Here is a 14046-nt window from a genome sequence, read left to right as displayed (position 1 = left end):
CAAGTCATAATTTAAAAAATAAAATTTAGGTCTTTGATACATTTGAACTTGTTTTTACGTATTGTGTGAAGCAGGAGTCCTGTTTTATTTTCTAGCATCTTTTATTAAATCTCCCCTGAATAGAGTTGACAAAACCGGCTGTCCACTGATTAGTTTATGTAACTTCCCGTATTTGCAGGTTTAGTTGTTTCTTAAAGTACGGGAAATATTTTTTTTGTTGTGGGGGGGGGGAAGGAAAGTTTTTTAGAAGTTTTTTGGAAGTTGTTTTCTATCTTTATTAGTAATTCTAAGAGTAGATTTCTTAACTGAATCTCATGCTTCCTTTAGTTTTTGTTTGCTTTCCTTTGCCTTTTCTCTTGAGACTTAGTTCAGTACAAAATCTTCAATTTCATTTATTCTGTGTTCTGTCTCTTCAACTCAATTGTTAAGTTCTTATTATGCTTTTCCCCCCAACTTAGTCCCTTTATTTTTCAGTCACAAGAGTTCATTACTATGTCCTCAATTTACTTTTTTTAGACATCGAAAATAGTTTTATTTTTTGCCATTATTGCACATTTTCTTTACTCTCCTTCCCCCCTCCTAGTCCTCCCTGCAATGCACCCCTTGTTCCAGGTTGTTGTCATACATTCAATTTCCTTTTAGAATCTCACATTTTGTTCCCTAATGTCTTTCCTGATCTGCAAGTTTGTTTTATGTGAGAGGTTGGGTTGGTATTTTTTTTTTATATGTATTTCTTTAAATAGATTTAGCATCTGGGTCTGAAAATTATCAATTCTTAGAGTTAGTTAGGGAGCTCTGGTGACGTAGTCCCTAAGAAGCTGTCCTGCTAACCCCAAGGCTGCACTTTCATGTTTGTTCAAATCCACCAGCAGTTTTGAGGGCACAAAAATGCATCATCTCCTCTTGTACTATTTACAGCCTCAGAACCTCAATGGAGGGTCAGATTTGACAGCAATGAGTTCAAATTTTCCAATTAGTCTTGTCTCCCCAGGAGGAATTTGTTTCTTTATATTTTGCTTTTGATTGGCTCGTCTCACCCTGACTCTCCTGCTTTTATGTTTTTACCTTAAAGGTTCTATCCTGGTTTTTGCAGGAGGATTTTCTGCTTTAGTTCCCTCAAATATCTGTCTGCCATTTAAAGACGGAAGCCTGCCCCTCCCAGTCACTCTGTAAGACATGCGGTCCGCTGCGGCCAGGAATCAGGGCCTTAGGGATCTCATGGAGGCTGCTCCATTTGCCCTACGGGGTTTCTGTGAGTCAGAACAGACTCAGCAGCAGGGGATTCAGTATCTTCTGGGAATAATTCGAGGATATTCTTATCCTTGGGCTTTTTTCACTGTCGGTTCAGGAGTTCTGGACACTAAGTCTCTGAAATTCCATATGTATACATGGGTGTAGGAGGTGGTGGTGGTGGTATCTGATTACGGACGCTGATGTAAATAGCAGGGATCAACTTTTCTGTGCTGAGGGTAGGAGCGTATACGCTGATAGAGGGTAAGCCCCCGGTCTGTGAGTCAGATCATGGGAGAGTGACTTTTCCTGACTCAGCTATGGTGACTAATAAATTCAAGGGAAGGTATCAGCTTGCTGGTTGCAGAGAATGATGAATGCGAGACTGGCAGGTAAGGCAAGCCGAAGGCAAGCAGCCAGATCCAGGATGCAGACTGAACAAAAGCCAGAGAGCTTTGTCAGATGTTCATCTATGTATTTGATGTAGGCCCTATCTCTGATAAAACTCCCTTGCAACTAATTTGCTGCTGAAAGCAGATTTCATTACATAATTCCTCATCAAGGAAATGCTTATGTGAAATCTCAAGGGAATGATTGTAGAGTCAGCCAAGCTGACACACGGCACTTAGCCCTGACCCTAAATGGCAGTGACGTGCGTGAGTTCCTCATGTTAACACGTAGGTTCTTCCAGCTTCTGTGTAATCCCCCGACTTCTCTGCACTGCATCTGGAATCACCCCAAGTGCCTAATGCCTCAGTTGCTGTTCAGAGTCCTGAGACCTCTATCTGGGCATGTTCTTATTTATTGGTCGGGGGTTATTTGCTGGAGCTGTAAATGCTAATATCTGCTGGTTTTGCTGTCTTGCTCTACCCTCCTGAAAGCATAAAGGGCTTATATCAACAGTAACATGCTCCTGACTTCTAAGGGCACGAGATGTTGTGATGCATAGCAAAACAGAGTGATATAAACAAAAGGGGTTGAGAGTGGACTTAGAGAGGAGATGGATGAGTACTCAAGATGGGGCCAGAAGTATGAGGAATGTGAAGTCAGCCTCACTGTCATTAGTTAGGGTGATTCAGAAAAAGAGGGGCGCACACACTGCACTCCTTACTTCCTAAAACATACCACACATTACACTTTCTCTTGATACCTGTGATACTTGTGGAGTGAATGAACTGTAAATGTAACTGGGCAGGGCCACTTCTTTCCAAGCATTTCCACTTACTTGAGGTGCAATGAGCCAGGGGAGGGTCCCATCTGTCATCATCCCGACACTGGCTCTTAGGACTGCCTTCTAGAGTGTATCCAGCTTCACATTCCAAAGTCACGTTATCTCCATAGTGATAAATCTTCCTGTAGTTCAATTCCTTCCGGATTCCACTTATAAACTGTGGGAGGCTACAGTTTACCTCTGAAATTGGGAAAAGGAAGAAATTATTTATTTAGTAATTTATTATTACTTTATTGTTAATTATTAGTTGAGAATATCATGATGGAAAGATCTATGCCTTTAAACCTACCTTGCTCTCAGCAAAGAGAAAACAGATTTGCAATCAAGCATTATTGGCCTACCCATATTGAGTATGCAAAATACTACATATTCATCGTCATTATTAACAATTATAACAATTCTGCAAACAGAAAATTGTGGAAAGATCATGGCTTAGGATAAGCATGCTTTAGACCTGGATCTATGTGGGCTTAACCATAAGAAAACAGAAATTAACTTTCTCTGGATATAAAACAAATACTGGTATTTTTCCCCCCATGATGATTAAATATGTTTTGGGTACATTTTTGCCTTTGGAACAAAGATGTTAGTGTATCATGATTCTGAATGTAAAACATAATTTTACTACTTCATTTACTTTGTTTCCTTTAAGTCTTCCTCGGTTTATTTTGGAGGAGTAAGATGGGTGGTTTGCACCACTGAAGGCGGGAAATCCTACTCTGTCCTGTAGGGTGGGTAGAAGTCTGCATTGACTTGATGGCTATGTGTTTGATTTGGACTTTTAATCTTATTTTGTTTCTGCTTACTCATCAACATATGCTTCAACTTTAAGCAATGTCTACTTTTTTACTTCTAGTTGAGAGGGATTAGCTGGCCCAGTGGACAGAAAAAGCAATGCTACCAAGCCAAAGGTGGGTGACTCTTAATCTGCAGCCCTCGGGCCTGTCTTTCATTGTTTTTGTTCAGACATTCCTCTATGTCGTATAATCCTGGTGTACAAATTGCCGTAGCAGGGTCACTTGTGGTTGCTGTGAGGCTGAACCCTGTGACACTGATGTGTCAACTGCGTTAATGGCTGGTTAGCCAATGTGGACAGAGAGTTGGGTGGAGCTCCCCGATTAAAACAAGCTTGGAAGGAGGAGGGACATCCACTTCCATAATAGCTTGCCTCTGGAAATCCTATGAACCTGGAGAGAGGATGAGAGACACCCAAGCGTCAAGGACTCTCCTTTATAGGGTAGGGTCTCTATGAGTCGCCTGTGACTTGACGGCACTTAACAACAACAACAACAGTTATAGAATCGGCCTAATTGTTTTCTTTTATGAAAATCAGCAAGGTAAAGGGGTATTTTTCAAAGTGTGGTCTCTGATCATTTTACATTAGAATATTCCGATGGGTTTGTGAGAAATAGCCTTCTAGACCACTTCCTCCTTCAAAATAGTTAGAACTGGAGTCTATGAGAACAGAGCCTAAGAATCTGACTTTTATGCACAGTTTATGGCTAATTTTGATTATGCTACAGATAGTCCACTGCCATAAGATGTTTGGGCGGACAGAGAGGGCAAAATACCTCTTACATCGATGAAAAGAAAGCAGTTATCAATTGAACAACATAATCCTTTGCGAGCCCTTCATTTCTATACTTAATCTTTAAAATATTCCCAGAATTGTCCTGTTTCTGTAGGTGGCTAAAACAAAGAGGGATGCATTTTTGGGATGCGTTTTCAGGCTTCTATAGCATCACTTGTTGTTGTTGTTAGGTGCCATGGAGTCAAGTATGACTTATACTGACCCTATGAACAAAAGAACTGAAACTAGTCCTGTTCTGTGCCACCCTCACATTTCCTGGCACATAAGATCCCACTGCAGCAGTCATCTTTTCAATCTACCTGATTGAGGACCTTCCTCTCCTTTGCCAACCCTCCACCCTTCCCAACATAATGTCTTCCAAGGAATAGCATCTCCTAGCAATATGTCCAAAGTATGTTAGGTAAAGGCTCATCATTCTTGCCTCCACAGAGCCCTCTGGCTGCACCCTCTCCAAGACATATCTATTTGTTGTCTTGGCCATCTATGGGATGTTCAGTGCTCCTCTCCAACCCCACAGCTCAAAGGCATCAATTACTTTTTTTCCCCATCCTCATTCATTGTCCAGGTCTCAGATACATAGCTAGTAATTGGAAAGACCATAGCCTGAATCAGACACACATTAGTTCTCAATCTGACACTGCTACTCCTCAATAATTTGGAAAGGTCCCTAACTGCAGACTTTCCCATTGCAATGCATCTCCTTATTTTCTGACTGCTTGTACCAAGGGTGCTAATTGTGGATCCAAGGAAGATGAAGCTGTTGACAGTTTCAATCTCCTCTCCATCCATCATGACACTGCCTATTGGTCCAGTGGCAAGAATCCTTGCCTTCCTAATATTAAGACACAATCCATACTGAAAGCATCACAGAAAGTATTATTTTGCTCATTCCATACTTAAAAATGAACAGAAGACTGTCACTTGCTATCATGGGGATGGGTCTCTTAACTCTATTTATAAAATGATAAGATCAAGGAAATTAGAGGGAGCTCTGGTGTAGTCATGGGTAAGGTGTTGTACTGTCAACCCAAAGATTGAATCTACCAGTTACTCAGTGGGAAAATGGACAATCTCCTTCCATGTGATTTATAGCTGGAGGGTAAGGTATGAGCTGGTTCTAACTCAAGAGAACATAGCAACTACAAGAAGAACTAGAATGAAAAGAATTTCTGAGACTTTTAGGACAAGATGGACCTTACAATTTTCTAATGAGGGCAGCCCATGAGGCCAAATGCTCCTTAACTTTGGAAACATGGGCATGTGCCAAGTTCTTCCTGCCCTTAGTCTAGAACTTCTTTGCTCTTGGCTAGTATTATTTTAAAGAATAAAAGAACAGAAAACTAAAACCAAAAGTACTTATAATTTTGTAAGATTAAAGAAACAGATTAACTGAGTGGCTGGGCTTTATGAAGAGAAATGTGGCATCAGGATTAGAGGAAGATTCATCAACAATCTGCATTATGTAGATGACACAACCCTGCTTGCTGAAACTGAGGACCTGAAGCGCTTACAGCAGAAGGTCAAGGACTGCAGCCTTCAGTATGGATTGAGGCTCAATATGAAGAAGACAAAATTCTCACCACTGGGCAGCATCATGATAGATGGTAAAGAGATTGAGATTCTTAACAGCTTTAGTTTGTTTGGCTCAACAATCAACATTCTTGGCACCAGCATCCAGGAAATTAAAAGACATATTATGATGGGAAAGCATGCGGCTAGAGACCTTTCCAAAGTACTGAAGAACAATGATGTCACTCTGGAGACTAAGGTGAGCCTGATACGCGCCATGGTCTTTGCAATCACTTGCTATGCATCAGAGAGCTGGACAATGACTAGGGATGATAGAGGAATGCCTTTGAGCTGTGGTGCTGGAGAAGAGTGTTGAATATACCATGGACTGCTAAGAAAACAAACAGGTTCATCCTAGAGCAGGTTAAACCAGGCTGCTCCTTGGAGGCAAGGATTCTGAAGCTTCGTCTGACATACTTTGGACATGTTTCAAGGAGGGACCAGTCCTTGGAGAGGGACATACTGCTTGGGAGTGTGGAGAGAGAGCACAGGAGAGAAAGACCCTCTCTGAGATGGATTAATTCAGTGACTGGGGTAATGAGGGTTGGGTGTGTCGGAGACCGTGAGACTGGCCCAGGACATAGCCTGGCTTAGGACTATTGTATATAGGGTCGGTATGAGTCGCAGATGACTTGATGGCACATAACAACAACAACAACAATGAATTTTAATATTTATAAATAGTTACATAACCACATCACAATAAGAGAGAGGAAGAGGAGCCTGGTGTTATTATAGAAAATGTTCTGATGCCCTTTGATCCCTTTCCTCAGTTCACATCTCAGGCAATCATTGTTCTCCTTGCTGTGACTACAGTTTGGCCTTTCCAAGGCTTTCTAGACATCTTTATTCAAAAAACCTCAAATTCATTGACATTAAGTTGGAACCAACTCATAGTTAACCCTTTTCAGTGGATTTTCAGAGGTTGTAAAATGCACAAGAGAAAACTGACCATCTTTCTTTCACGGGGCAGTTAGTGATTTCAAACTGCTTGCTTTAACACAAAAGCTTTTGTAATTAGTTCAACATAGTACTTGGTCATAGGATATTATTTTAAATTCTTGTTTTGTAGCTTTTTAAGCATGCTGCTAACCAAAGGCTTTTAAAGTTATATATCTTCAAACACAAGCAGTAATAAAAGAAATAATTCCTGAGGAGTTCCTTCCATGGAAGAGATTAAATAAACAAACTCCCACCTTTGGTCTTTGGCATTACTGTCACTCTGTATGCAGAAGTTAATTGCTCTCAGCATCTCTGCTCAGGTGCGGTTGATAAGATACTCCTTCACTAGACAACAAAGAGAGCTTCTAGTGCCTCATTTACTTGCTAAGGATATTTTTCCATGTGAGGACTACCTTTGACTCCTACTGTGAAGTTCTTTTATAACTTATTAGATAAATTCTAGTAAAGCATTTTAAGTTGTGGTTTGTTTTCTACTGCTTAACTAGAAATCCCACCAACTCTTTGTACTGAGTTGTTGGAGGTGAAGGTCCTTCCTTCCTTGTCCTGCTTTTCTCTTCTTTTATTGGTAATTATTTCATTGTCTTTTCAGAAATGATCTCTCAGCCTTATTAGCCCCATAACATTAATCCACCAAGATTAAGAAATCAGGACATGACATACCTTTGCAATGATGAAAGAATTGGCTCCAGGTTCCCTTGTGTGTACAGAAGATGAAGGCCTTTCCCACCAACTGGTAGCCAGGGTCACAAACGTAGTTGACTATCATCCCAGGAAGGTAAGACACACGGCTTCCAGTGTGATGTCCATGGTGGATCTTAGGTGGATGAGGGCATGCTAAAGGTAAATTCCCACACAAACACAGAAAAGGGCATTCAATTAAGCATAGAAATAAAAGCAAGTCAACACATCCAATAAGAGGCACACAAAGACCTGAGATAGGTTGGTCCTATGCCAAGGAGTCTATGATCAGTGGAAAGATAGATTCTTTAAAACCCAGATTTCTCAGCCTTCAACAATGGTCCTCTGTGTTCTCGTATTAGAAAACTATCTTAAAAAAAATAAAAAAGAAAACTATCTCAGATGGGATTTATCAAGGGCTCTGTTAGCTGCCTATTCAACATTCTGTCCTTTCTGGAGGATGAAGTTTGTGGGCTCAGTCAGAGCCGCAGCTGAGCCTGTGACTATCATGTCATTTAGACTGTTGTGCCATTGAGTTGACCACTACTTATAGCAACCTTATGAACAAAGGATCTGAACCTAGCCCTCTCCGGTGCCATCCTCATCATCCCTGATATATGTAAGCCCATTGCTACAGTCACTGTGTTGATCCTTCTTATTGGGGATCTTCTTCTGTTTCTCTGACCCTCTACCTTTCCAAGCATGATGTTCTTTTCCAAAGTCTGGTCTCTCCTAACAATATGCCCATTGTAGCTCAAAATATGTAAGACAAAGCATTACCATCCTTGTCTTTAAGGAATACCTTGGCTGTGCTTTCCCCAAGATACATCTGTTTGTTCTTTTGGCAGTCCATGGGATAGTCAGTACTTTTTTCCAACACCATAATGCAAGACTTTAAACACTTAGAAATAACAAAAATATAAATGCCTATATCTGAATTTCTTTAAATTTTTTTACAGCATCAACTCTGAAGTACTGCCTTCAACATGTACTTTCTGTGTATTGTTGTTGCTATTATGTGCTATCAAGTTGGAACCCACTTACAGCTGACCCTCTAGCAGGTAGGTTTTCAGGGACTATAAATCACGTAGGAAGAGATTGCCCATCTTTCTCCCTGAGAGCCTCTGGTGGGTTTGAACCCTATGCCTTCAGACTGGCAGCACATCTCCTTAAAGTAGGCCACCAGAGTTCCCTAACTTTGTATTAGGCACATCTTTCTAGACTACATAGCATAAAGACAACCAGTAACTGTCTAATTACTAAAACAGGTTTGGGTTGGGGTTTTTTAAATTTTTTTATCTTCTACCTTTTGTTTTCAAGGTTTTGTAAATATCTCTACAAGACTGTTCCCTGCTGTTCTTGACTCTTTTTGACACTCACTCTCCTCACCCCTGCAGGAAGGGACAACTTCGTGTACTCAGACCCACATGTCGACCAGCTGCGGGGGTTTCTGTCTCTGCATTCATAACTGAGCTGGCTCCTGAGCAACAATTGCTGTCATTACACAAATAAGGAAGTTCTAGCTTAGGTAATCTGACCCAGGTGAGGCTTAAGGAAATGTGTACTAACCTAGAGGAACAGGAAGCTCGCAGCGAGGGGCGGGCCTGCTCCACTTGCCATTCCCATGGTTGTCACTCGTGCAACGAATGGTGCTCTCCCCAATGAGGCGGAAGGTCATCCCCGAGTCTGGGTCAAAGTCACATGTATAAGAGACTTCTTTTCCATAGGAAATGTTTCCTAGAGGATTTCCTGTGTGTTTCCCATTAAGGATAGCCGGAGGACTTGGACAAAAGATTGCTAGAAAAAAGTTGCCGTACAATTTTAATTAGGGTATTATGTGTGATGTCTTGAGAAGAAATTTTTATTCCCTTAGAATCTAACTAACGAAGTTGTTGTTGGTGGTGGTGGTTGTGGACCTGTTGAGTTGGAACCAACTCATAGCTGACTTTCCAGCAGGTTTTCAGAGGCAGTGAATCGGAAGTAGACAGCCCATGCTTCCTGCTGAGCAGCTGGTGGTATGTGAGACTTTTGCCAGGAAAGAACAAACTAACATGAAAACTGAGTAGTATTTTATTCCAAAAGCTTTAATGATGTTCAACTTTTCTGGACCCTCCAGAGAGTTCAGTTTTTCCAAGAGATAAAACTTTTTTTTCCCCCCAAGAGATAAAACTTCTAAAGCGGTTTTGACTATTTTGGAAAAGAAATAATTTCATTAAAGGAACATTTGACCATCCACTTTGTGTCAGACATCATAAGATTCCTGGGTTGAGAATGGGTGTAGGCTTTAAGACAGCGTTCTGGCCCTAAAATACTTTATGCTCCAAGGAAATCTTTGTGAAGTTTATTAAGCATTTATTATTATCTCCAACAGAAGTAAGAAAATGTTTCTTATTTAATATCTGTTTTTATCAATGTTGTTAGGTACTGTTGAGTATGACCCATAGAGACTCTATGAACAACAGGTCGGAACCTTGTCATGTCCTTCGCCACCCTCACACTTCCTGATACACTAGAGCCCACTGCAGCCGTCTCTGTGTCAATCAATATGATTGACGGTCTTCCTTTCCTTCATTGACCCGATACCTTTCCAAGCATGATGTCCCTCTCCAAGGAATAGCCTCTCCTAAGAGCATGCCTGAAACACACGAGGTGATGCCTCATCATCTTTGCCTCCAAGGAGCAATCTGGCTACACTTTCTCTAAGCCATATCTGTTTGTTCTTTTGGAAGGCCATGGGATGTTCAGTGCTCTTCTCCAACACCAATAATGAATATCCAATAGTGTCATCAGAACACACTGATCACCATATAATCAGATTAAATGGCTCCAGAGTACCACTGATTTTCATTCCATTTTGTCTTTCCTTTGGGAATTCCTGCTTTCCATCTGTCTGTTTGTAGAAGCCCTCTCCCTAAAATTCACTGGGCACTTCAAATCTGATGTGGTTTAGGAAGAGGTGCCCAAGTCTGGGAGAATTGTGTATATAATTGAAGTAGGGCCTTGTATATTAAATAATGGATGACCTCCTATTGCTGGAATTTATCTATTTGTTTAGGTTTACCCAGAATTTATTGATATATTTTTATTTTTAGCTTCCAAATATTAAATTTCCTTTTAAAGTCTCATCACCATACTCAACACAAGATGTCCAGATTTATAACAAAGTATTCTGACATTATAACTCATCACAAGACTCTCATTTTCTATACTCAGGTTTCACTCTGGAATTTATCAGTCTTTGGTCCTTTACCAAAGATGTCCGGAGTTGGAGCTATTATGAGTTAAACGGCACAAGACTCTCATTTTCTAAATTATACTTATTACTATGTAAATTATCATTGTATGTGGTTTAATTTTTTAATTTGCATATTTATTTGCTTCCTTGTTCATTGTTCACCTCTTGACCTAGAAAGTAAAGTCTATGAGAGCAGGAATGAGTATTCCTCATTCATACTTTCATACATTCATACTTTCTCAAGCCAGGTCTTGGGCATGACAAGTCTCTATCTTATAAATATTTTGGACTAGATTTCAAAGAACAAACATCATGAAAATCACACAAACTCATGGCAATTCCTACTCATGGCGACCTGAGTTTCAGAGACTGCAATTTTATTGGAAGGAAATTGCCCATCTTTTTTCCCACTGGTGGATTTGAACCACTGAACTTTAGGTTAGCAGCACTTCACACTATGAACTCGGCCACCAAAGCTCCTTTTGGATTGAATAAAAGGATAAATAAATAGTTGAGCTGTGTATGAGACTTGAGGGCATAAGCATTTAAGAGAAAATAATAGGGAGCTCTGGTGTGGCTTAATGGTAAAGAATTGCACAGGCGATGTAAAGATACACAATTTGAATCCACTAGCTGCTCTATGGGAGAAAGACAGACAGTCTCTTCCTGTTCAGTTTACTGCCTCTGAAAACCCACTGCAGGGTCAACTATTAATCACCTCCAACTTGATGGTACATAGCAATAACACAAAACTAAAGAATAAATTAATAAACAAAACGTGATGCGTTATCACATTACATTGTTTCTCCCCACATTTCCCTATCCAAATCAACACTGTTATTAAACTAGTGACTTAAAAATTAGTGTCATAAACATACATGCTGTACAAGATCTAGAAGACGCTCCTTGAAATTCAACAGAGAACTCTTTCGGTAACTTAGTTTTTTTAAAAAGCCCCCCCCCCCCCAAACCACCTCCAACTGCTTTTGAGTCAGAGATGAGTCCCAGGGGACCCTCTAGGTTTTCCAAGGCAGTAAATAGCATAGGAGGAGATTGTCTTTTTTTCAGAGGAACAGCTGGGGGATTCGAACTGCCAGAGAGGACAGCCTTTTAGTTAGCAGCACTAGCCTAACCCAAGAACTTCTTGCAGGAGCTCGCTCAGTTAACTAAACAGAGATACAGACAGCAGGGAATGGCATGAGGTAAAACACACTAGAGAAAAAAAAAAGCATGTTCGGGCTGCGTTGTTTGTTATTCCTTCTACTTACGCTCACAGACAGGAACACTGCCATTCCAAAGGCTTTTCATTCCAGCCACAACACAATGACTAACAGAATTGCCGTTTAGTCGGAACCTGAAGAAACAAAAGCAGCAGTGAATCCATGAGCAACTCCTTTCTCTTCATCTCTTCTCTGTTAGACGCTCAGTGACGTCACGTCAGTTTAAATACAATCCTGTTCTTATGTGCAGTGCAGGTTCAGCTAAAAGTCATGGTTCAATAGGAACCGGGCTTTAGCAGCTGACAGGAATTTAGAGGCCAAATTATTCTAAGGACTAGGTGTATCCTGTGATTGGCAAATATGTAATAATCACACAGACACAGCAGTTGGGCATCACCGACTTCATGAATGAGATCCAGTCCTTTTTAAGTTCATTCTTCTTTATGACTTTCTGATAGAATACCTATTGTTGTTGTTGATTGCCATCAAGTCGAGCACGACTCATAGCGACCCCATGAACAAAAGGCCTGAAGCTCTTGCACAACCATCACTATTTATCAAAGTTCACAGAGTTTCCAGAGGCTTGCTGTTTAGGAAATGGATGCCCCTCCTGCTTCCAAATACTACCTATTAGTAGCTCAGAAAGAAGACAGAGGAACAGCTCTCGATCTGGATGTGTAAAGCAGAAAGAAGACACTGTTTTTTCTTGTCCCACATTTCCAATAAGACAGATGGAGGTTCCCAGAAGCACAGAGGGTAGAAAATGTTCTAGGAAATGAAAATAAGGTGAAGGGAGGAGCCTCTTTTCAGAAAGTTACCCCTGAAAGACCCATCTTATTATCTGATCCTTTGCTCACAAATCTGCTGATTATTACTGAGTGGGAGATTTTTTTGTAAACACCATAAAGTCCTTGGGAACACATTAAAAAGAACTGCTTCAATAACCAGTTTTGCTATTTCCTGAAGACTGATAATGCACCCCACTGAGATTATCAGAATTCCGTGAACAGCTAGTAACACTACTGAAAACAGTAACATTGGACATTTTTTTAAATATCAATGTCAAAACCCCATTACTGATAGGAAGGTACACCACTGGATTTAAAAATACTCATACTAACATGAATTCCACCACTGACTGGTTTTAAGTTTCCTAAAACAACTGTTGCCTGACTTATCACATTGCAAACAAATACATCAAACTCTTTCCTAGCAAACTTTCTAAAAATTTCCCTAGTCAACAAACTACTTACCTATTCAATATATTACCTATTCAAATTCCTACCAAGCAGTCATGATCAGAGGTTGTATTTATGCTTATACTTGACATTTTGTTACATGTGCTGTTTTCTACTTATTCCTGGTTGTGTTTCTAATGAGTCTTTACCTTTATTTTAAAATCACTCTTCATGAAGTTCATCTCCCTTTTAAAAGATGACTCCCCCCAGTAGATTATGCCCCCCCATTTGGGTTAAATATCAACTGTAAGAGTTGCTGTCCCTCATCCAATCTTTGGCTTCTATCTCAGATCGCACTCACCCTTCATTACAAATGAAGGTCACTTTTACCCCGAGCTGGAGACTAGGAGGAACGAGTACACGGCCATTTGGGAGTTGGTCTGGGAAATCATCACAGGTTTTCACTGGAAACAAAACAAAAATATCACTGTCATGTGAGCAAAGAAGAACTTGATTTACAAAAGAGATGTGTGTGTTTCACATCTGAAGACTGCATAGTTCCAGTTTCCCTGGGACGTACAATGCAGAGAAGCAGATCTATTGGGACAATAGGTACTCTCACATCTGTAGAACACATCTTCCCTGGGGAGAAAACTGTCCTTATTGTGAGGGGAATACTTACTATGCAGAACTTTTGGAGACAGCTGACACACTATGCAAAGAATAGACTCAAAAAGCACTTGTTAGCTATGAAGAAATATTTGCTATCTTCTATGCATGCCTCTCTAGAGTGCTGAAGTGCAAGGATGTCAGTCTGGAGACTAAGGTGCTCCTGATTCAGGCCATAGTCTTTGTAATCACTTGTTATGCATCAGAGAGCTGGACAATGACTAGGGAGGATAGAAGGAGAATTGATCCCTTTGAGCTGTGATGTTGGAGAAGAGTAATGAATATACCACGGACTGCTAGGAAAACAAACAGGTTTGTCCTGGAGATAGTGAAGCCAGATTGTTCCTTGGAGGCAAGGATTCTGAAGCTTCATCTCACATACCTTGGACATGTTGCAAGGAGGGACCAGTCCTTGGAGAGGGATGTCATGCTTGGGAGGGTGGAGGGACAGCACAGGAGAGGAAGACCCTCAATGAGATGGA

The 14046-nt window shown here is 40.6% G+C and overlaps 1 protein-coding gene across 1 annotated transcript in view; it reads right to left on the bottom strand.

The window, feature by feature from the left end:
- The window catches only part of CR1 (complement component (3b/4b) receptor 1 (Knops blood group)), a 196280-nt gene that overhangs the window by 28490 nt on the left and 153744 nt on the right, over positions 1–14046 (bottom strand). The window contains exons 28-33 of the mRNA XM_006888005.1: positions 13434–13607; positions 13257–13362; positions 11766–11851; positions 8832–9059; positions 7245–7418; positions 2456–2641 (exon numbers count right to left, since the gene is read on the bottom strand). Coding sequence (XP_006888067.1) covers positions 2456–2641; positions 7245–7418; positions 8832–9059; positions 11766–11851; positions 13257–13362; positions 13434–13607 — 954 coding nt within the window. The remainder of the gene's footprint in view (positions 1–2455; positions 2642–7244; positions 7419–8831; positions 9060–11765; positions 11852–13256; positions 13363–13433; positions 13608–14046) is intronic.

The sequence above is a fragment of the Elephantulus edwardii genome, unplaced genomic scaffold (genome assembly GCF_000299155.1).
Source record: "Elephantulus edwardii isolate Elephantulus edwardi_28Jun2011 unplaced genomic scaffold, EleEdw1.0 scaffold00063, whole genome shotgun sequence".
Lineage (NCBI taxonomy): Eukaryota > Metazoa > Chordata > Mammalia > Macroscelidea > Macroscelididae > Elephantulus > Elephantulus edwardii.
The sequence above is the reverse complement of the archived record's forward strand: the minus strand, read 5'-3'. Positions and strand labels throughout refer to the sequence as shown.